This window comes from Mchenga conophoros, linkage group LG17, assembly GCF_057382185.1.
Source record: "Mchenga conophoros isolate Kocher_MC1m ecotype Shallow Benthic linkage group LG17, M_conophoros_male_GT1.1, whole genome shotgun sequence".
In the NCBI taxonomy this organism is placed as follows: Eukaryota; Metazoa; Chordata; class Actinopteri; order Cichliformes; family Cichlidae; genus Mchenga; species Mchenga conophoros.
This window is the reverse complement of record NC_140542.1, coordinates 32,192,390-32,220,327: the sequence shown is the minus strand read 5'-3', so window position 1 is coordinate 32,220,327 and position 27,938 is coordinate 32,192,390. Positions and strand designations below refer to the sequence as shown.

General features: G+C 40.5%; 1 protein-coding gene across 4 annotated transcripts in view; it reads left to right on the top strand.

The window, feature by feature from the left end:
• Positions 1 to 20,044, top strand: part of grm8a (glutamate receptor, metabotropic 8a) — a 296,830-nt gene extending 276,786 nt beyond the window's left edge. For 3 of the 4 annotated variants that reach the window (XM_085252307.1, XM_085252306.1, XM_085252308.1), the window contains exons 12-14: positions 17,916 to 18,056; positions 18,244 to 18,349; positions 19,912 to 20,044. In XM_085252307.1, the coding sequence (XP_085108433.1) occupies positions 17,916 to 18,056; positions 18,244 to 18,349; positions 19,912 to 19,961 (297 nt within the window). In that variant the 3' untranslated portion in view covers positions 19,962 to 20,044. Of the gene's footprint in view, positions 1 to 17,915; positions 18,057 to 18,243; positions 18,354 to 19,911 lie in introns of all 4 variants that reach the window. The other variant, XM_085252309.1, reaches the window with a different exon arrangement.
• The last annotated feature ends 7,894 nt before the right edge of the window (positions 20,045 to 27,938 follow it).

Sequence of the window (27,938 nt, the reverse complement as noted above, 5' to 3'; positions counted from 1 at the left end):
AGACAATTAAATTTTTTTTCCTTTGGTTCTGTATGATAGTTGGGATGTCTGTAATGCAGGTAACAGGACAGTTATAACCACAATCCATCATCATCTGGTGGCTTTGAGATAGAATGCAGGTTTAAGGCACTTCCACATTGGCTTTATATATACATATATATATATATATATATACATGTGTATATATATGGAAAATGGCCCTATAAGTCAAAACTAGTCTGCAAAGAATCGCTGCTGTTGGTGTCCAATAGCACTTCCATTCCATACTGCTGGTGTCCATGAACAACATTAGTAAATAAAATGATGTCAGTGTAGTCGTTTTTAATGTTTATACAGAGGATAAAATAGGTGATTGTCCATCAGCATTATTCCGAAAATTTGTGCTGTGAGACTCCGGTGGACTGTGTGTTAACTATGAGGCAAATTTTAAAATCTCTGTTTTATTGCTCAAGACTGGCTCTTGCACTCAAAGTAAATGGCCTTCTTGATATTTCTGCGGTGATCCTCTGACTCTCATTTAATGACCTTTACTCCTTCCCACACACACACACCAAGCTGTGTTCAGCTTTTGGTCTGGTGTTTACAGGCAGCTGTTGTCTGTTTCTGCTGTTCAGCCAGCCTCTTGTCTGCAGCCATTTCGCTGCTGCTTTTTGAAGATGTTGCATCATACGTCACACACTTTTTAGGATATCTATGTTCAGAAGACAAGAACCTTAGAGGTTTCCTGTGATACTGTAAGGGGCCTGTGTAAAATTTTAAAAAGAATACATGCAAGTTTAGACTCTCTTTATTTTCATGGTACTCTGTGTGTATACTTAGAACTGCTTTATGTAGTTCTTTTACTGACAAATATAGATTCGAGATTCAGAGCCACAGCAGGCAAAGGGGAAGAGGAAGAAGTCAAAGGGTGGGGGAAAAGCATGTAGATGGAGAGGTAAAAATTGCAAGGGAGTTTTATGATGAGAGATGGAGGGATGCAGGAGGACTGGGAGATACAGGCTAAGGATGTGAGAGATAAATCATCAAAGAAGGAGCTTCTTAACCATCACAGATGGGTAAAAAGTATTGTTATGAAATAGGTCATGCATCGATGCAGAGGATGGAGGCTCCAAACAGCTTCTGCCACACCCTGCAGAAATGTGAAAGGTTGTGTTGTGCGAACGTTGCATGTGCGCTTCCCTCTACCTCACTCTGCTTGCTGTAGAGCCCTAACCACATGGTACATCCTCTCTGCAGCTATCTCTCTCAGTGTGCGCCTCATCATTCCTTTGCCCGACTCCATCGACATAAGGCCATCTTTCATTTCTCTGCTTTCTCCTGTCTCTGTCTGTTTCTCTTTATCTGTACGTCTCTTTGTGCCTTTATGTGAGCCGGCTCTCTTGTTCTCCAGATGTCCTAAATATGGCCAACTTGTTATTTTCTGCCTCCAACCGAGGAAGAAGCAACCATACGAGTTCAACTCACAAACCCACTCGCTGTGTGTTTGTGTGTGTGTATGTTTGTGTGAGTGTGTCTTTTTCACAGCAGGTGGATATTTTTTAGTGGGTTTGTTTTTGAATCGTTAAGTGCACACCAGTTGCTTGCACAGAGACATCTTTGAGTGACTTTTATGTTATTTAATTATCCTAGTACCAATGGAGGAGCTGCCAAGAGTTAAAATATCTACATGTGTAAGTATAGAATTAAGCCATTTTGCGGGGCCCAGGAGAAATTCTTTGCTAAAATATGACTTTATTCATTAGATTTTCTTTTTTCTTTCTTCTCTAGGCATGAAAACTTTGGGCTACATTACAGAGTAAAACAATGAGATATGTGATACAGCCTAAATCCAGGCTAAGAAAAGACTGACTCATGCTGTGATGTAATAGAAGGACACAGCTGCATGCACTGAATAATATGAATCAGCAGGTTCAATCACTGTGGCTCCTTTTCGTATACACCTATGCACCTTTTGTCTCTCGCGGCCTCCCCTTCACCTCATCATTCTACTTTTTAATCATAAATTTTTCATCTCACTTTTTGAAAACACACATAAGTACATAAGCACTCTGCTGTCTAACCCAGGAGAAAAGAAGGAGTCCTGACCTAAAAATACCCAACACTGGAAGTGAAATATTGCAGTAACATTCCTCATTTTTGTTCTTTTCTTGGTGATTATGTTTGATTTTCAGGAGTGTAAAGCGCAGACTATCAATCTCTTTGCATTATAAATCCATCTCTGTCCTTTACCGCACCCACCCACACACACACACGCTGAGACACACACAGTGTCGCAGCTCAACGTCAAAAGATAGATTTATGGCTGTAACTGTGATCCCGGTGGTGCACCAGCAGCCGCCCAGATCTTTACTAGGAGTAACCTTCAGTAATCAATCTATAGTAATCAGAAGAGGATGTGAGAGACGGAGCAAGAGGGGAGAGAGTGGGCTGAGAGGGTGGCAACAGTTCTGAAAAAGAGATTGGAAGCAAGTGGAGGCAGGGGTGTAGAAAAGATCACAAATGTCAAGTGGAAGGAGTGAAAATACAAGGCAGAATGCTGCAGAGAGGCAGTGAATCAGAGAGTGTGGGAGAGCAGAGCGAGAGAGAGACATTATAAAAGATAAAGAGACTCAAAAGAGGTGGGACTGACACAGCCATCAAACATTAAGATGGAGGAAAGTTACAAGCCAACATCAGAGAGAGAGAGAAAGACGGAGAAAGAGAGAGATTATAATGTACATCAAAGAGGAGAAACTATAAAACTGAAACAGAGATACAAAGAGGCTGAGAGTGGGATAAAGAGGGATGTGGGAAACAAAATAACGTTTCTGAATCACTGTGGAACCAGACAGATAACCAAAGCTGTGCTCATGCACTCATGACCATCTAAGCATCACCAGCATCTCTCTCTGTGACACGGATCTCTCTCAACCACCGACGGCATCACATTTCAGCATTTATTGGGTTGCATTTAATTGATATCCCTGCTCTGATTGGCCAGAAGCTGATTCACTTATATCAGTTTTCCAGACCTTCATCCTTGAAAATGGTTTGCATTTACCACAATACAGTACGCAGAGTTGTGGCATGCACTTTACTTTCTTTCTGTACAGCAGTAGCACTATCAGACAACAAGAAGAAAAATCTGAAGTGAAATGGATTTTTTTTTTCACCCAAAAAAGCAGAAATACATTTTTGTGGTGCTATTTTATTGGCGTCTAAGTGAAATTCAGCATGGATCCTATTTTAAAGATAATAGTAAAAAGGTTGTGTTTGGCTTTTTTCTTGCTTCTGAAATTTGCCTTCTTTCTTCTTTTTTTTGACTCCTCTCTTTAGGCGTCGCCACAGCGTCTCATCCATTTCACCCTATCCCCATCATCCTCCACTGTCACACCAACCCTCTGCATGTCCTCCTTCACTAAGTCTGCAAATCCTCTTTGTGGTTTCTCTTTTCCTGCCTTGTCTGTGAAGGTTCTCAGTCATCCAGGTCGTCGCAGTCTAAGGAGCTTGGAAAGAAAAGTGTCTGGACTTGTTTAAGTTGCTTGAAGACATTTCACCTCTCATCCGAGAAGCTTCTTCAGTTGGTGTCGTAAACCACCACCTCTGTTCAAAGATGGTCGCTCACAGTGGACATAAATGGCTTCTTGCACTCCTCTTTCAAACCATCTGTCGACACCAACTGTCTGCCATCTATAATCCAGTTTTGAGATCCATTCCCAGATGCCTTAACGCCCACTCACATCCTGGGCCATCTGACCTCAGGAAATCGCATGATAGGGTGGGGCCAGGTTTCACAATGAGCTCACCCGAAACCCTGGCTGATTGTGACCCACACCCATTTTCACACCTCGGCTCATGTGATTAGGTAGAGGATTATCAGGGGGTCCTTTGTCCCTCTTTGGGGGAAACTCCCACTGGGTTTAAATCTGGGACTCTCCACCATTTGATGCTTAGAACTGAAGAAGCTTCTCTGATGAGAGGCTTCTTAAAGCAACTTAAACAAGTCTTTTCTTTCCAAGCTCCTTTTCCTGCCTTCCAGCTCCATATTCAGCATCCTTTCTACAATATTCCCAAACTGACCTGTCCCTGTGTTATACCCATGTCTGATCTTGACCATCCTGGGAACTCCCACTGAAAATTTTACCATTTTCAGCTGTGCCACCTCCAGTCTTTCTTTCAGTGCTATCATGTCCAAACCATATATCATAGCAAGTCTCACTACCACCTTTTAAACCTTCCATTTCACTTTTGCTGCTATCCTCCTGCCACAAATCACCCCAGATAATCGTCTCCACCCACTCCACCCTGCTCTCAAACTCTTCTTCACCTCTCTTCTGCCCTTTTTTCTGCTTGTTGACCCCAGCTACTCAAACATATCCACTTCCATCGACTCGATTTCTTAATAAAATACAAAAATTAAATAAAATACTACATCAGTAACTGCATAAATGGTCAATTTACAATGCAAGTAGGTTCCGTGTTTTGTTAATGGGATCAGAGCAAAGGCAGGTGATGCATTCTTTGATTGACAAACACCTTATGCCTGCACCTTTAAAAGTGTACATTTTGAATTTAAAACTTTCTTGGTTTGAGGCTAAGTAAAAAAATGGGTGAGGTAATATACCAGAAAATACATCACAAGCTTGTAACTCCCGCAGTCGCAATGCGGGATCAACGGAACACGTACAGAGAACAGATCACATCTGAACAATGTTTTCCTTTTTTCTTTTTCCTTTTTTTTTTTGGATTTAGACATCACCATCTTCATCCTGACAGACTTTACCAATCCCAATCCTTGGGGTGATTAACCTGAGCAGGCTGTGTGTGCGAAAAAACCCCCCAACAAACAGTAAAATCTTTCATTTATTTTTGAAGGAATGGGTTTTGCAATCTTTTCCAGGGTTCTGGTGGGATTTGGTCGTTTGACTGAGAATGGGGAGAGACAGACAGCAAGTGTCAGATCCCGACATCAAACAGTGAGATGTTGAAGGATGGGGGGAGATGCCCAAGGGGGGCCGCCTCACACAGTGATGCTCGCAGTCACACACGCGTGCACGTACACACACACACACACACACACACACGCCCGCACACAGACACTTACACACTTGCACATGCGTCTTTTGCGTTCACAAACATGGTCGTTTAAGAACACTCACACGTGCACGCTGGAATTCACGCACACTCAGTGAGATGCACGCAGGCTCTCCCCAGGGGAGCAGTAGAGGCAGGCAAAGAACATTATAAATCCAAACTTTTCATCAAAATTCTCTTTTAAGGTCCACAGCAACATCTGTCACCATTACATCTCTGACTAATGCTGTTGTTTATTCACTTTTCTATCTTCCACCTCCACTGTAACTGTCATTCCTTCATCATCACACATGCCTCACTGTGGAGAAACAAACACAATGACAAAGTAAAAACTAAGAACTAAATAAAGTCTTCAGACCTGGCACTCTATTGTGTTAAAAGTCACTTTTTGTTTTTGTTTGGATGACTGTTAACTTTTCAAGACAGTGCATATAAGGTATGTTTATTGAATGGTATTTCAAATGAGTCGTGCTGCTTTAATTAAGCACAAGGATGGTAATTTTGGGCAAAATGGAAAAAACGCTATCTAGAAATAGATAAATGTAGCACCGATTTAATTAGTGCTATGGTGCAGCTCCTGCTGATCCCAACAGAAATTCAGTTTGTTGCCTTTCAAGCTGTTGCTGTGCAGATGCAGTAAACTGGCACCCGGTTGCTGGCAGTAGATGGGAGATACTTGGCTTGGGAATTTTTGGAGCTCGCTTAGCCCAAATCGTGGCAGGAACCATTCAGGTCTGTCACTGGAATGAAAATCCTCGGTCAACAAAAGAGTTGTTGGGTAGTGGCATAGAGTTTGAGTTTTTATTCCAATTCTGTAATTTAATGATGAGCAAAATTTTCCTTCATTAACTTTTTTGCATATTTTAAGCCGATGGAACAAAAAAGACAGGCTTTTACTAGTTTGTGATTCAGAAAATACCGGCTAGCACCTCTGCTTCTATATTTGGTCAAATAAACAAGCTTGTCATTGCAATATCTGTGCATTTTAAGTCATACCAACACTACAGGAGAACAACAGGTTTGTGTTTGCTGTTGTGATGCACACAAACTACAAAAACACTCATGAACTCTAAAGATTCTTCACGTGTCTCTAATCAGGAGAGCACTTTTATTTGCTTACTGCTCATTTTTATCACTAAAGAGCTGGTCTGGTTCTGGTTCTCCGAATTAGCAATTGCCGGAATGACAACATGGACACAATAAGAAAGTGAAAACACCAGGAAAACTATCAAACAACATTTCATTAGCTCCAGTTGCTCTTCAGAGCTGTTACTCTGTAAATAAAAACTTTAATTAAAGGGACCAAAGAAACAATATGAAAGCCTTTTATGTTTTCCTTTAAATAAACTCCCCAAATGAAAGGGACTTTATTACCTTCTTCTTTTATTAATTCCTCTAAAATTACAAAAGAGGATTGGGGCTGTGCATGTGTAGTTCACAGCTGCAGTGTACTCCATATAAATTCCAGCCCGATTTCTGTTAAGAGTGCAAAACATCAGCCAGTGGAATAAGAATATTTAACATTCATGGTAGTGGAGCACAGACACAGTTACTCCTAATCCTCCTCCTCAAGGTGTAACACGTTATTTTTTTCACAGCCTGGACAGCAGTCTGCTGCCTGATGATACTCCACATCAGTCCATGCTGGGCATTTTAATTGGTTGGAGCTGTGCACAGTGGGACACAGTTATGTCAGTTATGAGAAAGCGAGAGAGAAAAAGGAAAGCATATTATCGACAACAAGGCCAACCTCACAGTATGCATTACAATACATTTTTTTACATATAGCTCGGAATTTTTTTTTTTTTTTTTTCTTTTTCTAAATGACATCAGAAACAGCAGTATGCGACATTACGTGATGGCAGAGCTTCAGTTCATCCTTTGTCTTTTTTTTTTTTTTTTTAATATATAGGACAGGGGGAATGAATGAGAGAAAGAGGGGGAGAGAAAGAAAGAAAACCAAAGGGGAGAAGAGACGGTGAGAAGGGGGGGGAAGAGAGAGAAAAAAAAAAAAGAACTCCTGGGTCACCTGTATGGAGAAAAAAAAAAAAACAAAATAAACAAACAGAGGAGACAGCAAACAACAAAGAGCAACATAATAATAGAGAAAACAAAGCACCATCACAATAAACTAGCTAGTCATAGATATCAATATTTACTAAATAATAAACGATATTGTGCAGCACGCAAGATAGACAGCGCACAGTGTGCTTTGAGGTAGCAGCCAAGAAAGCTTTAGTCCGCGTCTGTGAATACCCATGTGTGCATACCTGTGTGGATCAGCATGCTTGCATTCCAAAGGTTTCTCCATGTAATGATCTGCTAGGGAGTGTGGGGGGGCCACAGCCCCGTCCTCCAGGGTGTGAAGCGGGTATGGAGGAGATCAAAACTCCAGACATCCAGAGGCCTCCAGAACACAAGAGACCATGGAAGACCAACAGAGGGGCAGCCGCGCCACTGTTCCAGTAAGAGCTGAGGAGAGTCCCAGATGAGGGCTCACCCAGCAGCCGCGGAGCAGAAGTCAGGGGGAGTTGCAGTGACGCGCCCGTGAGCTCCGCCGGCCCCCAGCTGTGCCTGAGTGACCGAGCCCCAGGCCGAGAGGCCGGGGGCACCCCACCTCCAAAGGGGCCCGAGCGAGCCCCAGGCCCCAGGCCCCGACAAGCGGCCGCCAAGGAGTGAGCCGGTGTGTACCCGGACGCCCACCCCCAGACACAAAGAACCACCAACACACCGACACCTGAGGGAGTCCGCCACCGGCAGGGGAAGTGGTGGTGGGTGGAGATAGGCCTCCAAACCTTGGAGGGCCTGAGGTGTCCCCAGAGAGGTGGCGTCTGATACCCAACCTGACATATAGACACAGACATACAGGCACACACAGACACAAACATCCATTCCCACCCTCATGCTCTCATATGCACTCACTCCACACTCAACCAACGTGGAGACAGACATAAAGAGACGCTGTACACACAATCACACTCCCCAAGCGTACTCTACAAACCGGGTCTAGGTACCCTTGCCCCTGGAGGGGGGAATTGCACCCAGACCCAGGTGGTGTTACCCTTTTCCCTGCGGTGGGGAGAGGCAGACCACCCCGACTCCGCAGCTCGGAATTTGTTTGACTCGGGGCTACTGGCTGAACTTTGCAAGATTTGCAAGTCAAGAAGAGCTACACAACTCCAAATATAGCTGTAACATTATTTCACAAAATACTCTATGTCCTCTATGACACACACAGACTCCACACCCGTATGGATTAGATGGAGAAAGAAAGTTTCTGTTTGTAGAATGTAATGAGGCACTTGGTGGACAACAGGGACCGACTGAGCTCGGGCCCAATTATGCTGCTCTGACACAAAGTTAAAATATGATTGTGAAATGTCCTGTGTCGCTGCTTTGTGTGACCCATGTAGGCTGTGGCAATTGAAAGTTTCTCGGTTGGTACTGAGGAGCTCAATGTATGCCAAGAAAATATCCTCTGCACCTTTACCCCATGACCACCAGTTTAAACTTCATATATATATAATGCAGGATGGAGTCATGCTGTCATGTGGTTTACTCATAATTCTGAGCCTTCGTATCAGGCAACATTTTTCCAGACTTCTGTTGTCCAATTTTGGTCAGCCTGTGCAAATTGTTGTGGTTTTTGGCTGCTGTATCGCATCTGCTTGAAGGGTCAGTGGGGCTTTTTGTGCTCAGATAAGCTCTTTAGCATACGATGGCTGAAATAAGTGGTTATTTGAGTTGTTGTCCCTTCTTCTTGACCTCAAACATCAGCAAGGCATTTTTGGTCAGAGAACTGATACATACTGGATATTTTCTCTTTTTCAGGCCAATACGCTGTAAACCCTAGGGATGATTTTGTATGTAAATGCCAATAGATTTGCAGTTTCTGAAATATTCAGATAAATTTGTCTGGCACCAACATCCATGCCACATTCAACGTTACGTCACCTTTTTCCTCATTCTAATGCTCTGTTTAAACTTCAGCAGACACAACCAACACAACTTGCTGAACTTTAACTTTAGCAAGTTGATGATGCATGATGATCGTTGATGCTTGATGATGATGATTGTTGATGCTTACAGACATTGTTCTGAGTCTTTGTGAAGGATGTATGCTGTGAATTGAAACTGGGATAGGAAGGGGGTGCATCCCTGCTTATCGAAGTACTTCCTCAATGGTAACGCTGTCCTATTAAGAAATCTTAAAAAACCTTCACAGGCCATGTTGTTGTAGTACGTTGAGGCACTGGAAAAAAGGTGTTTTGTTTTCCTCCGTGTTTTGCATGTGTGCAGGGCAGAAGGCAGAACTCTTGAATGAAAAGACATATTTTTGTAGCTGACTTTAGAGAAGACGAAACCCAGATTGGTTATATTCATTGTAGTATAGTTAAGGCTTTGCCCACCTGGCTGATGACGGCATAGTCAATTTTTGCAGCTTCTCATGTTGTTGCAATACATAAAAGAAATGTAATCTAATATTAGTGAGCCAAACTATAGTCCATAAATCTGGGAGAACATAGTTAAAATTCTGAATATTCAGAATATTTAAAAATAAAAGAAAAACATCAATATTTAAAAAATAAAAAAAAATTCATTTTATATATACTGTGTTTTATATTTTTAACATTTGCCCAATAGGAAAAATCATTCTATACTGACTCCTCACATTACTTTAAATATATAAATAAGAATTAAATCTCTTCACCCTCCTGTGGCTTAGGTGATTAAAATGATGAGTGGTCCCATGGCGTGAGTTGAGAGAAACAGGCGGGGTCAATTAAGCACACAGCGGAACCCAGACACACATACCGAGGAAGTTATGACTCTAAATGGGATTGTGAAGTTAATCAGGACCTTTAAGCAATTTGAAAAAGTCATTCTGCTCGCCAAAATATTTATATAGGACAGGTACCCGTCAAGGACGTTTTAACTCCCTATCAACATGCACAGGCGGTAGCTTTTTAAGTCATGCAGAGATGATATGTGGAGAAAAGGAGATGACAGGGCGACGTTCTGTAAAACATAAGAAGGTTGAAAAGGCAGAAAGATGAAGCAGAAGAGAGCAACAGAGACAGATATAATGAAGGATAGAAAAAGAAGTAGTGAGGACAGAGGAAAATATTCCACAGAGAGATACGAGGGAGTTTGGAGTGCAGTGAAGAGTGCCGGCCAATCATTAGAGATTGTATGGGCAGGAGTGAGGGAATGGCAAAGAGGCTGATGGAACGATGGAGAAAAAAACAGAAATGTCTTTGGAAATGGAAAATGTCTCGAACAATGCTTTCACTACCCTTCTTTTCTCCCCTCTCTTGGCTATCTTTCTCTCTGACCATTCCCTGACTCGATACAAGAAACAAAGTAGCCTGCGGTCATTTATTTCAAATGAGAGCTGGGAGACATCACTCCATGGAGAGAATGGACTGATTTTTGGCTAAAGATCTTAGTGAGTCTGTGACAGCACAAAGTTGAACATGAGTTCAGCTTTAAGTAAATGCCCAGTAATTTAGTACAGCAGCGTCCAAATGATGGCAGGTGATAGTTCAATAAAAATATGTTTTCCTAAAGCTCCAGACAAGCTTTTTCCTGTTAAATTTTGATATGCCTAAAAATAGATTTTGATATTCATCTTAAAGTTTGCACAGATTTCTTCTCAGTTTTATGGTTTTAAACAACAGTGCATGCATTTAAAACACATCTGATTATGTTTTAAATGCATAAAAAGGCTTGAATGATCAGCCCCATCATATCTTCAAGATCTAATAGAACCATATTACACCAACAGACCACTTTGCTCTCAGACTGAAGTCTCACTTGTGATTCCTGTAGTTTGTAAAAGTAGAATAAAAAGTGGAATGCGAGGCAGCACCATCAGCTACTTTTGAAATTTGACTTATCTTTATTTTTTGATAAAGTTTCAAGTTAGGGCTGGACCAGGTGACCATGAAGTTATGTTGCTATAGGTTCAGGATGCTGCAGGGCTTCCCATAATGCACTGAGCATTTCTCCACCACTCCCGTCTTCACTTCCAGTATGTTCATAGGCCCTTCTCTTCTCTATCCCCTCACCCCAAATCAGTAATGGCAGTTGGCTGCCGATCTGATCCTGATTCTGGAGGAGGTTTCTTTCTGTTAAAAGGGAGTTTTTCCTTTCCACTGTCACCAAGTGCTTGCTTATACAGGGGTCGTCTGATTGTTTCAGTCTTCCCTCTAATATTGTAGGGTGAATTAAAGCTGAATTGAATACACATTGTACAAAACAATACCAACAAGCCAAAACAGGCAAGTGATCAGTGTAAAAGAAAAAACCCCCAAAAAACTAAGAAAAAACATAATCACTGTAAAATTAAAATAGTAATACGAAGCAAAGTTTGTGACACTGTTTGCTTTAAGACGTGCAACCTCAATGTAAACGTCCCAAAAGAAAATGCTATTGCATCACAAACCACATGCCCATGGCAATGAGAGATACAAGACTTTGTTCTTCAGTTCACTCACTGGTTCTTGCTTCTTTGTTGCTGTTTTTCCTTCATCACTCTTCGTCACTCCTCCAATTCCACCAATTTCACCCAAAACTTTCCTTTGTTGTTTGTTTTTCGCATTTTCTTTATTCTCTCGTTCACTTTCCCACAATGTCTTTCATATTCATACAAATTCCTTCTCTTTCATTCCCTCTCCCTCCCTCTCTTTAGATAAGTCGCTTGCCAGGACTCTTTGATTTCACTACCCTTTTCTTGTTTTGGAGTATGAAAGGAGTTGCGATAATCACAGATGCCATGTAATGACTCAGAAGCTTTCATGTCATGGTTCACCAAGCCTCATAAGCTGGGATTTTTGTGTTTCTTAAAACCCCTACATATGTCAAATCCGTCTTTTCTGTTGCTTTTATGTGTAGGGGTCAGAGGGCGGAAGCGGTAATAAACAGAACTGCCTAGACCTCATTTTCCCCAACTACCACCTAGAGCTCTTTCAGGGGGATGCTGAGGCTTTCCTAAACCATCGGAGAGACACAAGTCTTGAAACACCTCCAGGAGGCATCGTTGACACATTCCTGAACCACCTCAACTGTCTCCTTTTGATGCAAGGGACCAGAGGGAGCAGAGTCTCTTCTCTGAGCTTGCTCCTGAAAGACTGAGCTGCTCATCTTGTCTCTAAGGGCGAGCCTAGACACCCCCTCGGAGGAAGCTCATTTCCACCACTTAAATCTGCAATCTCGTTCTTTCCGTCACCACTCGCATCGATTGATTAAACTACATTACAGCAGTGATTAAACGACATCACTACCTCTCTTTGATTGGCTTCTTTTTTCTATAGAAATCCTCTGAAAGCTGAGCGGTATTGGTGAAGGGATGAAGAGTAAACAAAAGGTGCAGATAAAAACCCAGAGATGACATAATGCAAGAGGAATGACACCTAAAGGATCCCGAATCGAAATTTATGGATGAATCCTGCAATGCCAAAGAGTGCCGCTGTGTTGCCTCTCTCCCTAAAGAGCCAATCATCTGCTTTTTAACAGTTGAACTGGGACAACGCATATGGCAGGTGCACTGTTGTCTGTTCTACTATCAGTTGCGCTGTGGCAAACATGTTTACTTGTAATAAGCATGTGCACTTACAGTTATTCTGCGGTGGGACGAGAGAGAAGCACTGATCATGTAGAATGGGCAGTAAATGAAAGCATGGCATGAAAGAATAAAGGTGTAGCCTGTGGGTGGAACAGCTTTCACCATAAATCACCAAAAATTTTACCTGCATTTTGCTGCTTCACCCAAAATTACTGCCAACAGCATTACTCTACATCAGGGATGTACTTACTTTTGCAGACGGGGCAGATTGGAGTCTTTCCTGGGCCAATTCTGGTCCTCAAGCCATATGTTTGACACCCTATATGGACTTTGAAATACACCAATTACAATGTCATTTTCAATTCATATAACATGATAAACTTAATATGTACATGGTCTTTTGTGTAAAGCAATGAGCCTGAAGGAGATGGGTCTAATTTGCTTAATTTACTTAGAATGTATTCTTGATAAGTACATTCCATTTCAGTGTCACTCACAGTGCAGCCGAGTGAACTCAGAATAGCCTTTTAGATGAACTGTCATGCTTCAGCTATCATATGGGTTTGCTGCGAAAAGAAAGTCGCCGTCTTTGCACCAACTGACGTGTCATTGAACTTTTAAGCTGCCAGACTGTCACAATTGGCCAGGAATTACATTGTTACACAGATATTCAGTATCAGCGACTGAGTGTAGATTCAAGGTTGCACAGTGATGATGAGGAGTTGAACTTCTGCGCCCGATAACTATGAGACAATCGAACTGTCTCCGTCTAGATTCATGTTTCTAATACAGTTTAGCTATTTATGGCCTATTGGGAGCCTTTTTCATGTATAGTTGAAATGAAAAGTGTTCTTCAGAAATGTAATAAATCTATAGGTGGTTGAATAACAGTGGAACTATCCTTGAAGCACTAATTGAAAAGTAACAAGCTCTGCAGAAGACGATCATTCTTAGATGAGCAGTTTCCTTTAGAGGAAATAATGAAGTAAATATGAGTCATGAGGTTTCCATAAAAAAGGCTCCTGTGAAATCAACCCAGCACTTCAAAGTCTGCGTGGGTCCATATTACTTGTAGACAGTGAAAAATAAACTGGAAAAAAAACATTAAAAGGGCACCATGAATCCAAACTTTCAATTGTTTCTCTTTCTTTCGTGACCTTCCTTACTCCAGTTTGTCTGCCAAGGCGTTAAACACATCTGCTCTATCTGTCTGTTCCACATCCTGAATCTCATTACACATCTATAAATGTTTTAAACCTTAAAGGAGCACGCTGAATACAGCCAGCCATAGGTCATTGCTTTATTTTTTGAGTGGGTCTTTTGAGTTAATAGCGCGCTCTTCCGTGGCACGCATTTCAGCCTGCATCAAGTGTGAACAACAAGGTGGAGGATGACGATTTCAGCCCTCAGTTTGTGTTTGTGTATGTGTTTCAGTCTTTGTGTAAATAACAGCAGGAGGTCACAACTTTGGACCAAAGGCTAGATGTAATGGAAGTGGCTATCAGCAGACTTGCTGCTGTTTCGGTAAGCGCAAGTTCACCGCTTAAGGGAATAAATCTTTTTCCTCTCGCAGTTACTCTGGCTTTTCCTTTTTCGTCATTCGCTCTTTCAGCCATTTCTTTTTCTCGAGTTATTCCTTTCTCCTAGTGAAAATATGTTTTTTCCTTCTCCATCTGTTCTTCTCAGATATAGCGAATTACTGTTCCCTGTATCAGTGCACTTCAATTAAAGACAATTTGTTGGCAGGAGATTTGAAAAAGAAACAATATGGCAACGTGTAAATGAATCTACAAATTCCCCTCTTGCAAATTTCTTTCATGATCAGGTTTCTTTTGTTTAAGTGACGATGTGTCTCACACGACTGTGAAGTTTGGTCCTGATTGCACACGCTCTGCTGTGTGCGAGTGTTTGCGTGCAGCTGTGGGGTAATAACTGCAATCAGAGGCTATAATGAAGCTGCAGGCAGGGTCTATTTTTTTTAAGGAAGGTCACCCAGAAGAATAATAACTCCCATGTGATGTTAATATTACATTCTGTTCATGTGAGTTTATTTCTTAGTTTACACGTGTAGGTCATGTTTGTGCTTTTGCACGCATCCGCTTGCATCCAGTTTATTGACCATGCAGTCCCCTTATGCTTTAGCTACTGTCACTGCAATTAATTCAAACCCTCGGGCAGGCATGTCTGTTCCTCTGTTGTATATTTTTGTAGACTAATTTAAGTTTGGGCCATTACGATTAAAGGCTCTCCATTATGATATTCCTTACTTCCTTTTACATGCAGTATAATACTGTTCTATTAGTGGATGCTCATATTAAGTTTCAAATGAGATCAAAGTATGCACAAGTTATCTGTGCAATCCCTCTTTAAATGCTCAGGTTCACTGTCTAGTCAGGTTTTCTATTCTAGGCTCTGAGACACAATGGCTCATTTTAGACGGAGGAGGAACTGAGGAGTTGCACCAAGGCCCAGTATAATATAAAAAAGGACAATTTTGAATTATGAATTATGCAAAGCTACTCAACCAGGGTGCATGGATAAAAGCATGGTGCTGCAGATAAGTATAAGGATACTTTTAAATGTCTTCAAATACATGTTTGAGGGCAAACTCATAGGGGTTTGGTGTTAATCAGGGTCCTACGAAAAAACATTCATAAATATAATACTATTGCTTCTCTGTGAGCTTCTTTCACCAGGTCATCGACTATTTTAAAGTCAGCTGTTAATCTAAGAAGCCAGCGTTGAGACTTATCACCTAAAGTATTTAATTAGATTTGTGCTGCTGTTTAATACTTAAACCCCTTCAAGCAATGATTTATTTTTATATCAGAGTCAAGAGATCTGTTCAGGTTTTTTGTTTAGACAAGAAACACCATCAGTCCATTTTATGCCACTTATCTTGGTCCGGGGTAGCAATGTAATCAGAGATACCCAAACCTCCCTCTCCCCAGCAATCTCCTCCAGCTTGTCCAGGAAGACACAGAGAAGTTTCCAAGCACACCGAGAGGCATAATCTCTCCAGTGTGTCCTGGGTCTGCCCCAGGGCCTCCTCCCTGTAGGACATGCCTAAAACCTGTCACCTAGGAGGTATCCAGGAGGCGTCCTTGTCTGATCTCTGAACCACCTTGACTGGCTTCTTTTGAAGGAGTAGTGGAAGCTCACTTCCATTGCTTGTATCTGTGATCTCATTCTTTCAGTCACAACCCAGAGCTCATATCAACTGAAATAGGACATGAGATGCTCCTTATTAAAGACGGTGTTACTCCAGACTTTACTGTCCTTACTTTTTGTAAGCACAAAATGATCTAGTAAGGGTACGCTAAGACAAGCTGGGGCCTTTCTGACTAAGAGAACAGCCTTAGCTTAGCCTTAATTTTTTGTAGTGTGCATTTCCAGTTCCAGTTGTTTTTGACCAATTGACAGTTGTATGTTCTAGAGGCTTTTATTGCCAACAGTGAAACTGAATTAAACTCTATACCTGCTTCTTGTTATACATTTTCAGGACATTTTTCATGGATGCATTCAATATGTTTTTTTAAGTACTTCTATGTTGGCTTGGTTGCTTTCTTTCCAGCAGTGTGATATTAAAAGAATGACTTCTTATTATTGAGTGTAAGTCAGGCTTTCTGTTTATTATTCATATTATGATTGTGTGTTGCAAATGTATGGCATGAAAGGTGTTTTTGTTCTCACAGTGAAATGAAATGAGCTGCTTTGGATCAAACACTTTTTTTCTGCAGTAGTAGCATGGTGTTTACCACACTGTGCAGCTTTACTTTTTTTGTTGTTTTTCTGCTTCTTGTCAGGCTGTAGTTACTGCCTGATTCGGTCCTCTTCTTGACAGCGGTGACTGCTGTGGTCTCACTGGTCACTCTGTCCTTCTCATTTGATCATCGTGTCTGTGATGCACACGCTTCTCATCTTCTTTCTTGCCACATTCTTAAACATCAGTTTTTTGTCATGTTTTTGCCTTCCTATGTCCCTTCTGTCTCCACGAGTCTCCTACTTTTCCTTGTTGCATTTTTACTGCGCTCTACCTTCACCAGTCCTTCCACTACACTGCTTGCCTGATAAGGCCTTTGTCTTGAGATGTTGTCAGCTGTGTCAGGGCCGTGGGTGAAGCCTGTCATTACATCTGTCCTCCTCCAAACTACACTATGAAACTCCCTAAGGATCCACTAAGAACTGGTGCTTAGTCCACTGCGGAATGTTTCAGTGTGTTAATGTCTCTGCCTGAACTCCCCTCCTGTTTCATCATAATTGCACCTTAGCTTACTTAGCAGAATCGCTGTTTTCTAATAGAACACTGAAATTTGGTAGGTGACTCTCTACCTAAAGCACATGTCATCATATCTGTCCTTCAGTCCACTAGTACCTGCCACCTAGGACAGTTTCTGGATGCCTGTCTGTCTACATGGTAATTCAGCACACTCACAACTGAATAAATATAGAAATGCACAGATTTTATTTTTGGATGGGAACTCTAGTTTGCCAACAACTCAGTCTCTGAAATCTAAAGTTTTCTGTTCTACTCCTATAGAATGCCACACAGGCCAAACTTCATCCTGCTATCTGCAGATTTTTTGATATATATACTGTAATTGGCATTGCACGATGAAGAACAGTTTCTTGACTGGAAAAAAAGAATCCAGCGCTGTGAAAGAGTTAGAGATTCACCAATCATTTCGACATTGCTCTAATCTTCAAAAACTCTTATAAAATGAGAATGTGGCTAGGCCAGTGTTGACCCAAGCAATATCTGTTTCAGGTGGATGTTATCCACTTGCAAAACCGAGGATGGGAACAGAGTAAAGCAAGTTCACAGTTGTATCTGATATCAGACAAAATTTTTATCAAAACTCTCAGGAAAACTTGTCTGAATGTCAATTTTGTGTAATTTTCCTCACCATCTTCTTAACTGATGCCATAAACCCACTTCTCTAGTGTTTTCTGACAAAAACATTGAGAATCACTTTCGACTTCTAGACAAGGAGACGAGCTCTGCAGCACACGGGCAATTAAGCAACTTCATTGGTGCCATCATTCATGTTATTGTTTTATATACTAGCCTGTGTGTCGTCGTAGCTGTCACTTGACAAATTTTCTGCTCATATCACCCTTGTTAGGCCACCCTCTACTTCCTTACCCCCGCCACTTCCCAACTGACTTCCTTGTCTTCCTTTGATTAAATGTATTCTGACGCTGGATGATTAAACAGACTATTTCTGACAACTCAAAATGTAATAAATGACTCTTTCTCTCGTTCTCATTGCAGATGTATATACAAACTACTACCCTGACCATCTCTCTGAGCCTGTCTGCATCTGTTTCTCTGGGGATGCTCTACATGCCCAAGGTTTACATCATCCTCTTCCACCCCGAGCAGAACGTACCCAAACGAAAACGGAGCTTCAAGGTGACGTGGCTTTTACTCTTATGTTTTCATAATGCTTTCCAAATCCATATATTTTGATTTTGGCTGACGTTAAGCAGAAAATATTTTTATGAAATTACAAAGGGAGAAAGAAGAACGTAGGTATACTAAGACCATTTTCCTCATTTATAATTAATAAAATTCTCATTATGAATAAATGACTACGCAGGCGATCGTGACAGCAGCCACCATGTCGGGAAAACTGACTCAGAAGGGAGGAGACCGGCCAAATGGAGAAGTTAAGACTGAACTGTGTGAGAGCATGGAGACCAACAGTGAGTAAGAGAACACCAAAATTTTATAATTACACATATAAACTTAAAAGAGACAAGCTTTATATAATTAAAATAAAAAATAAATTTTTAGTCGTACATCAGTTTTTTAGTAAACAACACACTTGTATTGAAAAAAAATGCATCACCAAGGTCAAATACATGTAGATTGGTCAAGAAATCTAGAATATGAGCAAATAGCAGAGAAGAAATTAATAGAAAACAACAAAGTAATATTTAGTAACGTGATTTCAAAAACACACATCATTTTCAGGCTAATTTTCTGGTTTGAATCAGTATAGAGTTAGCCGTAATTGAAAAACATCAAGTATAGCATAATGTGTTTATGAAGCAGCCTGGCAGCCATTTATGTGAGCTCATTTAGAAACAACCAAATAATTTACCAACCACCCAGCTTGTGGATGATCCATTTATATTTTGTTAATTGCACGCTGTGATGGAGTAACACTGTAAAAATCAAACAAATAAAATCTTCCTCCACGTGTACATTAACCTTAGATACTGTTTTCTTTTACTGAAAATGTGTTTCTTGCATGCCTGCTGTACTCACCATGTTGTAGTCGAAGCACTGTTAAATTCACTTAGAGACTGTTTTGTGTCCCGGTGTTAACAATTTGCAGATAAAATGAAATGAGGGAGGATTTATGTGCGTGTGCACGAGAAGCTTAGTGTTTATATCGAGGTGGTTTTGTTCCAGGTTCCTGCAGTGCGCACGTATCAGTTACTCTTGGTTTGCACGTGTGTGTGTGCGTTTGCAGGAAATCCCGTGAGCATACTAAGGAATTATTAACAGTTGTTTGTGTGCAGTTTGTGAGTTCTGTGTGCACGTGGATAATAGGTTCCAGAACAGTGAAGCTAAACCTTGCCCTGCCCCTCTGTCAGCACTTTATTAGCATCAGTGAGGAAAGCAGGTCACAGTTCATTCATTTAGCAAATGGTTGAACTGCTTAGTCATCTATTTAAATGCTTCTGTTTGCAAAAAGTTTAGAAAAAAGTTTGATGTTCCAGGAAGCAGATTGAACAGAAAGATGGCATTATCAAACGTGTCTAGATGCTTGTTTTTACCATTTTCGTTAGTGTTCTAGTTATTATTATTATTATTGTTATTTCAATTTTTAGCTTTATTTTTATTTACTATTACTTTAACTATCATCCAGGCAGTCTAAGGCAGTGTGAAAACAAGTGAGCGGAAAAGAACCCAAAACGATTCCATCAGTGTGTAACGGTGGTGCTGTTAGAGGCTTGCTCTGCAGCAAAAATATTGACATTTACCGCAGCATGCTTGAGGGGACAGAAGACATCATGGTTTAACAAAAAGCCCCAGCAACTACAGTGGATTGTTGATGTGACACTGTTTTCTAAACTGGTCTTTCTTCTTTGTTTTTTTTCCCTGCCCTTTTCCATTCCTCATATTTGTCGCTTTACTTTTATTCTGTTGCTTGTTACATTTCTTTGCCAATTTTCCCTTCATGTTTTTTTTTGTTGGCAATTCTGTTCCCATGACGCACGCTCTTTCATCTTATTTTATTTAACTCTTTACACAGCTTCATCAACTAAGATGACATATGTCAGCTACAGTAATCACGCCATGTGAAGGGACCATAGAAGAAGAAGATGACGATGGAGAAGAGGGGGGGGATTGAATAGGAGGGGGACGTGTTGTGGGGGCAGGGCCAAGGGGAAGGAAGAGCTGTGACTCAGCTGATTGGCTGAAAAAGTGGAAAACAGACAGAGCGCCCAATGGAATTCAAGCATGAGACATTTTGTATTGTTCCCCATCAAATCACAGAGGTGGGACCACATAAACAGCCAGTCAGTGTGCCTGCTTTCCTGCTGTTCACAGCTCATTGGTCCTACCATGAACTTACCTGTTTTAAAAAAGAAAAAAAAAAGAAACAACATGAAAAAAGTGGTACCATAGGAGACTGTGGTGGAAAGAGTAACTATTAAAACATATAAAAACAAAAATAAAAAATTTTAAAAGAGAAAAAAGTCATAAAAAAACTCAAAAAAATGTGTAGAAATTATATCAAAAGGGCAAAAGGTGGGGCTAAAAAAGAGATTTAACAAATTACATTTTAAAAAATATTTAAAAAGAGAAATGTAAGAGAAAATCTATGAGACTCAAACATGTTTGTTGTTATTCTCTACTTGTAGGTATTTTTGTGGTCGTGACGATTTTTTCATTCTTGTCTCACCGTTGTCTGATGGATCGCCCTTGCATAATGAGATGAGTGTGTTTCCTCCTGTCTTGGCTATCCGGGTTGTAGCCTTGGGTTGTGAACCTGTAAAATGCCATGGTTGAAGCATGCCAGTTTTTATACAAAAAGGAGATTTATTTATAATAAAGGAATGTTTTGCAAATGTGTAGATTTTGTTGTCATGCTTTTGAAAAATGCGGAAATGAGTTTGAAAGAAAAAGGGTGTTTTTTTCTCTCTGCTATTGGAAAATGGGCCAGAAGATAAAGGAGAGTGAAAGTTATTGAGTGATAAATATTAGAGACAACAACCTGATGTCCAGCCTTCAGAAATACACGAGAACTAAAAAAAAAAAACAGTCAACTGCATCACTACAGTAGATCCATTCTTGTTGGGGGGGGGAATCAATACTGCTGAAGGCAAAGTGAAAGGACAAATCACACCTTTTACAGGAGGATGGTGTGCGCTACACACAGATGTTACAAGAAAAGGTGTGAAATTTACCAAGTGTATTCCTGAAATAGTGATCTCATACTTTTTGTAGTTTCTGCTGTTTCTTCTGAAAGCCGTGGAAATCTCCCTTGATGACAAAGTGTATGTGTAGAAAAATCAGTAAATGTACACCTGGTAGTGGAGGCCTTTTTTCCCCCACAATGTATTGTTTTTGCAGCTGCTTTTTCATTGTTTTCTAACTGCAAAATCCCACATGGCCTTAAACAAAAATACTAAACTCCTACCTGTTTATTTAATGGAAAAGACTTGGGTAAGACTTGAAATGTGTAACATGACCCTACACCCACTGGAGCTTGTTTATAAGCCAAATGCTAAACTTTTCAGTCAAGGTTGGCAGTTTTAGTTTACACCCCAAGACAGTGATTCATGTATACTTCACTGCCAGGAGTATAGCACAGAATGCATTGGGAGCTTGCCTTTCAAGGATTCCTAGTGTGATTCAAAATAATCACATAAACTAAATCCGTTCTGGTGTTATACAGACCATAAACAAAATCTCATGGCACTCTTTAAGTATTTATTACTTTTTTTAAAACTCTACTGGCCATTTTCTGCCAGTACATTATTCGTTTTTTCTTATAGTTTCTTACAGCCGTGAAGTTTCAGTAAATGGTTAAAGTCATAATTAAGGGTGAGATTAAAATATGCAAAAATTAATCTAAAAATAGTAAAAATACTGAAAATTCTTTCATGTCAAAGCAGTTAAAATATTCTGTATTTTTACAGACTCTTTATGCACTTTAGTCATACACTTAGGGCAGTCCAAACTGCTAAACAAACTATTGGTGCACATCCTGCGGTCATCGCTCTAACATGAAATGTATTTCTCATCATTGCAGATAATAACGTATATGGTATTTTGATAACCAGTATCAAAACATACTTTTAAATAGTAAATTACCAAAAAAGGATAATTGGCAAATTTCAGTTTTATTGATAAAATAAATATTCTGTCTTTTTGGAAAGAATCCAGTTTTATTTTTGTTTTTCATGGCAGCTGATACATTGATCTATTCAATCAAATTTTTTCCACTGCATTGTAGAAGTTTAATAAACAATAGATGATATAAAAGAAGGCTTTAGCTGTGATGATGTCCTCCACTGGGTTCTGAAGTCCGGTTGTGGAACCTCGAATTTAGCATTTTGCTGTTGTCAAAAACAGATGTGACAAGGGTGGGCCTCTGAAATCTTGATCATTGACTTGACCATTTCAAGTTGATTGACCCAATGAAGTCAATAGGAAAGTGTTTACAAAGCTCAAGTCAAAGCAAAAAATTTTTATAATCACTGGACCAGAAGTCTTTTTCCAGTCACAGATATCGCCATCTGGTGGCCCTCAGCCTGTATGAAGATTTAAGGCTCTTTTCTAATCCTTGGGCTACATCAATGCGTTATACTGTTTGAGACTTGCAAACTACTTTTAAATATAAAAAAATGTTATTTTATTTAGAAAGCTAGAAATGAGTCTAAATTTCTTTATTTCGTTATTTTCATAAATAGTCACTATAGGTTAGCCAGTGCTAACAATGAAGCGTCAGTTAGCTAGTTATAGCAGCACTGAAAGACAGAATGGATCTGGTTCCCAGCCATGGTAGCTATGGGGCTTTACTGGGACATAATACAGGGCCACAGTCATTTAGTAATGACATAGACAGGATCATCTCACCATATCAGTTAAGCTGCCAAAAGAGCCACACTTTTACACTGAAGTCATTTCTCCCACAACGACTGTCTTATAAGAAAACATAATAACAGCTAGCTCGATAACTAATAAATCATTTTGGTTATTAATATTAGAGTCTGGGATTTCAAGCTTCACAGAAGGTAAGTTTCCTTTCAAATACACAGTAATGTATCCCTCTAGGCTGTTTAAAGGGCCAGTTCATTCAAATTACCAAACCTGGATGTTAATAGACTTCAGACATCAGCATGCAGTCATGCATCATTCCACAAAGGGTGTTTTTTTTTTAAAGACATAATTTTACTATTGCATTTACCTTGACCTAAGAAAGTACAGAGTAGATCTATTTATCTAGCTATATTTTGAAACATTTTGAATCACCAGTCCCACTGCTGCATATCAATATGCATACAGTATGCATATGTATGTTAGCAGGAGTGTGGCTAAGAGCGCTCCCTGCTGCAAATCTGAATCTGAAGCACAAGGGAGTTCTGGGTCATCTTCTTCCTGGAAAAAACAGAGCTAACTTATTGTTAATAGAAACACTGAATGTTAAATACCATGAGCTAAAAACTCTTGTGCTACTTAAAGATGCCAAACAATACATTTATCTCACACATAACTCTTACTTTGAAAATGTGAACTTAAAACAGGATTTGTGAGACAATGTCCTTGATGTCTTAGGCTGAATGGAATAAAAATATATCTATTTATATATATATATATATATATATATATATATATATATATATATATATAAACACCCAGCACGCCCCTGCGGGCGGTTTATCCTTCAAGCTCGGGTCCTCTACCAGAGGCCTGGGAGCTTGAGGGTCCTGCGCAGTATCTTAGCTGTTCCCAGGACTGCGCTCTTCTGGACAGAGATCTCCGATGTTGTTCCCGGGATCTGCTGGAGCCACTCGCCTAGCTTGGGAGTCACCGCACCTAGTGCTCCGATTACCACGGGGACCACCGTTACCTTCACCCTCCACATCCTCTCGAGCTCTTCTCTGAGCCCTTGGTATTTCTCCAGCTTCTCGTGTTCCTTCTTCCTGATATTGCTGTCATTCGGAACCGCTACATCGATCACTACGGCCGTCTTCTTCTGTTTGTCTACCACCACTATGTCCGGTTGGTTAGCCACCACCATTTTGTCCGTCTGTATCTGGAAGTCCCACAGGATCTTAGCTCGGTCATTCTCCACCACCCTTGGGGGCATCTCCCATTTTGACCTCGGGACTTCCAGGTTATACTCGGCACAGATGTTCCTGTACACTATGCCGGCCACTTGGTTATGGCGTTCCATGTATGCCTTGCCTGCTAGCATCTTGCACCCTGCTGTTATGTGCTGGATTGTCTCTGGGGCATCTTTACACAGCCTGCACCTGGGGTCTTGCCTGGTGTGATAGACCCCAGCCTCTATGGATCTTGTGCTCAGAGCTTGTTCTTGTGCTGCCATGATTAGTGCCTCTGTGCTGTCTTTCAGTCCAGCTTTGTCCAGCCACTGGTAGGATTTCTGGATATCAGCCACCTCCTCTATCTGCCGGTGGTACATACCGTGCAGGGGCCTGTCCTTCCATGATGGTTCCTCGTCTCCCTCCTCTTTCTTGGGTTTCTGCTGCCTGAGGTATTCACTGAGCACTCGGTCAGTTGGGGCCATCTTCCCAATGTATTCTTGGATGTTCGTTGTCTCATCCTGGACTGTGGTGCTGACACTCACCAGTCCCCGGCCCCCTTCCTTCCGCTTAGCGTACAGCCTCAGGGTGCTGGACTTGGGGTGAAACCCTCCATGCATGGTAAGGAGCTTTCTTGTCTTTATGTCAGTGGCTTCTATCTCCTCCTTTGGCCAGCCTATTACCCCAGCAGGGTACCTGATCACGGGCAGGGCGTACGTGTTGATGGCCCGGATCTTGTTCTTACCATTCAGCTGACTCCTCAGGACTTGCCTGACCCTCTGCAGGTACTTGGTGGTTGCAGCTTTTCTAGCGGCCTCTTCATGGTTCCCATTTGCCTGCGGGATCCCCAAGTACTTGTAACTGTCCTCTATGTCTGCAATGTTGCCTTCTGGTAGTTCAATCCCCTCAGTTCTGACTACCTTCCCTCTCTTTGTTACCATCCGGCTACACTTCTCCAGTCCGAACGACATTCCAATGTCATTGCTGTATAGCCTGGTAGTGTGGATCAGTGAATCGATGTCTCGTTCACTCTTGGCATACAGCTTGATGTCATCCATGTACAGGAGGTGGCTGACAACTGCTCCGTTCCGTAGTCTGTATCCGTAGCCAGTCTTGTTAATGATCTCACTGAGGGGGTTCAGGCCTATGCAGAACAGCAGTGGGGACAGAGCATCTCCTTGGTAGATCCCGCACCTGATGGTGACTTGTGCTATGGGCTTGGAGTTGGCCTCTATATATATATATATATATATATATATATATATATATATATATATATATATATATGTATGTATGTATGTATGTATGTATGTATATATATATGTATATGTATGTATATATATATGTATATGTATGTATGTATATATATATGTATATGTATGTATGTATATATATATGTATATGTATGTATGTATATATATATATATATGTATATATGTATATATATGTATATATGTATATATATGTATATATATATATGTATATATGTCTTGCACCAGACTTGATTTTGTTAGCTCCATGTAGAAGGCATCTACATCTTTTTAAGCATGTTTATGGTGTCCACAAATACAATTATGAAAGTGATTCTTTTTTTAATCGTTTGGTTTGGGCATTTATTTTCAATATAAATAAATATTCAATTTCACATGGATCCTGGGTATTTGGCTTTTGAATATTTTAATAAACTAGCATTAATAGCTCAGTTTACATTGAAGATTTTTTTTAACTAAATAAGTCCTGCAAATTTTGCTCAATTATTGTTAGTCATTTCAGGAATTGTGGGAAATCCCCATCGGAAGCAAATGTTGGCAACTCTCAAAAAATGCCTAACTGTCGAGGGGATATAGGCTGCATTCTTTGACACTTGTTTGTCATCACCTACGTAAGCCTGTGTGAGAGTGCTCTAATATTTCCTGAGAGAAACCAGATGGTGGATGTTTTGACCTCATTGTCGCTTTGTCAGTGAGTGATGCAGCTGGTTTGTGTACAGGACGGATTTGGTGTGATTAATTAGCAGTGAATCAGACTGACAAAAGCGTCCAAGCACAGGTGTGGAAGACTAGTAATCAAGCATGAATCAGAATGAAATAAATAATTTTGTTCAAAGAGTATTACTTCATGTGACAACTTGGACTAGAAATGGCAAGGATGGTGGGTGAGAAATTTTTAGAGGTGGTCCGAATAAAAACTCTAAATTTCATTTTAATAAGAGACTGAATCGGGTACTTCACTCATTGAGTTACTTTAAAACACCCACTAGAGTTTGCACATAATTTTCAAATAGAAATGAGTGAAAATTCTGGTTGTTTCAAATCATGATCATGCCACTGTGAGTGCACATCCCCAGAGCGCACACTTAGCTGTGAAGCACAGCTTGACACAAGTACAAACCAGCACAAACAAAGCAGAGTGCGTGCCGTGTGCTGAGCCTGGTCAATTATTGTCATGGTGTTTTGGACAATAAGTACACTATATTGCCAAACGTATTCACTCTTCTACCTTCACACGCATATGAACTTCAGTGACATCCCATTCTTATTCCATAGAGTTTAATATGATGTCAGCCCAGCCTTTGCAACTATAATAGCTTGAACTGTTCTGGGATCGCTTTGCAAAAGGTTTAGGAGTGTGTTTATGGAAATTTCTGACCATTCTTCCAGAAGTGCATTTGTGAGGACAAACACTGATGTTGTATAAAAAAGACCCAACTTCCAGTTTCAACTCTAATTCATCCCAAAGGTGTTCTATCAGGGTAAGGTCAAGACTCTGTGGAGGCCAGTCATGTTCTTCTACCCCAAATTCGTCTTTATGGATATTGCTTTGCAGACTGGTGTGTAGTTTTGTTGTAACAGGAAGTGGTCCTCCCCAAACTGTTTCCACAAAGCATGGAGTTGTCCAAAGTCTCTTTGTATGATGAAGCATTATGAGTTCATTTCATTGTAACTAAGGGGATACTGTAATCCTCCCTCCACTAAACTTCAGTCTGCATACTGAGGTGCTTGATTCTATACGCCTGTGGCCATGGAAGTGATTGGAATACATGAATTCAATGATTTGGATGGATGATGGAATCCCTTTGCCAGTAGAAAGTATCACATTTTTATACATGAAAAAAAAAAGTTTTGTTTGTATTTTATTACAATTAATTAGCACACTGAAAGACTTTAAGTCAACCCACATTGAATACACTGTACTGTAGAACACACAGGGAATGATGTGTGCCCTTTTCTTGCATTGACTTTACCTTTAAGTTAAAGACTTTTCAAAGGTGACCTGATTAGGAATCATTCCTGTGGGACCTTGTTAGGTAAAAGAGCACCTATTGACCTTTGTGGCTGCACAGACATTAATACTGGTTATAGGACTTTCTAAACTGTAATTGCTAAAATTATAGATCATTTCTAATATAAAAGACCCCCAATTTCATTATTAAGTTGCCTTATTAATGGAAATTACTATGTTCCCCTCACTATATTGTTGTTTGTAATCATTTTTATGTTATTTGCTTCCATTTTCACAAAAACCTTTTACTGTCTGCAGTGCAGAAAAGCTTTCCAGGCAATGATCCACATTGTCCTCTGCTAATTCATTCACACTGCTACCAATGTGGCATTGGAACTGGAAGCAGGGTGGCTGAAGAAAATTTCTCTAACCAAATCTCTTTCCATTTAACAGTGTAGAAATTCTTTTTAGATTTAAACTCTGCAGCCACGCAAATCAAACATCACTCCCATCAATGCTCTTTCATAAGCTTTGACCCCAAAATTAATGGATGCACACTGTGACGTGCATGTGCACAAGCACAGCTTCTTACTATATGAAAAAAAAAAGATAATGCGAGTAATGCAACTAGCGTGTGCTAGGTTACTGCTGCAAACCTGCAGACCAGCACACCTGCTTCAGGCAGCAAAGCAGCTCTCCTGCTATACAGCTTAAACAACAACAATGTATATTCGCAAACTAGAAAGTGTTTCGAACTGTTCGTAGCATATTCTCGCAACAT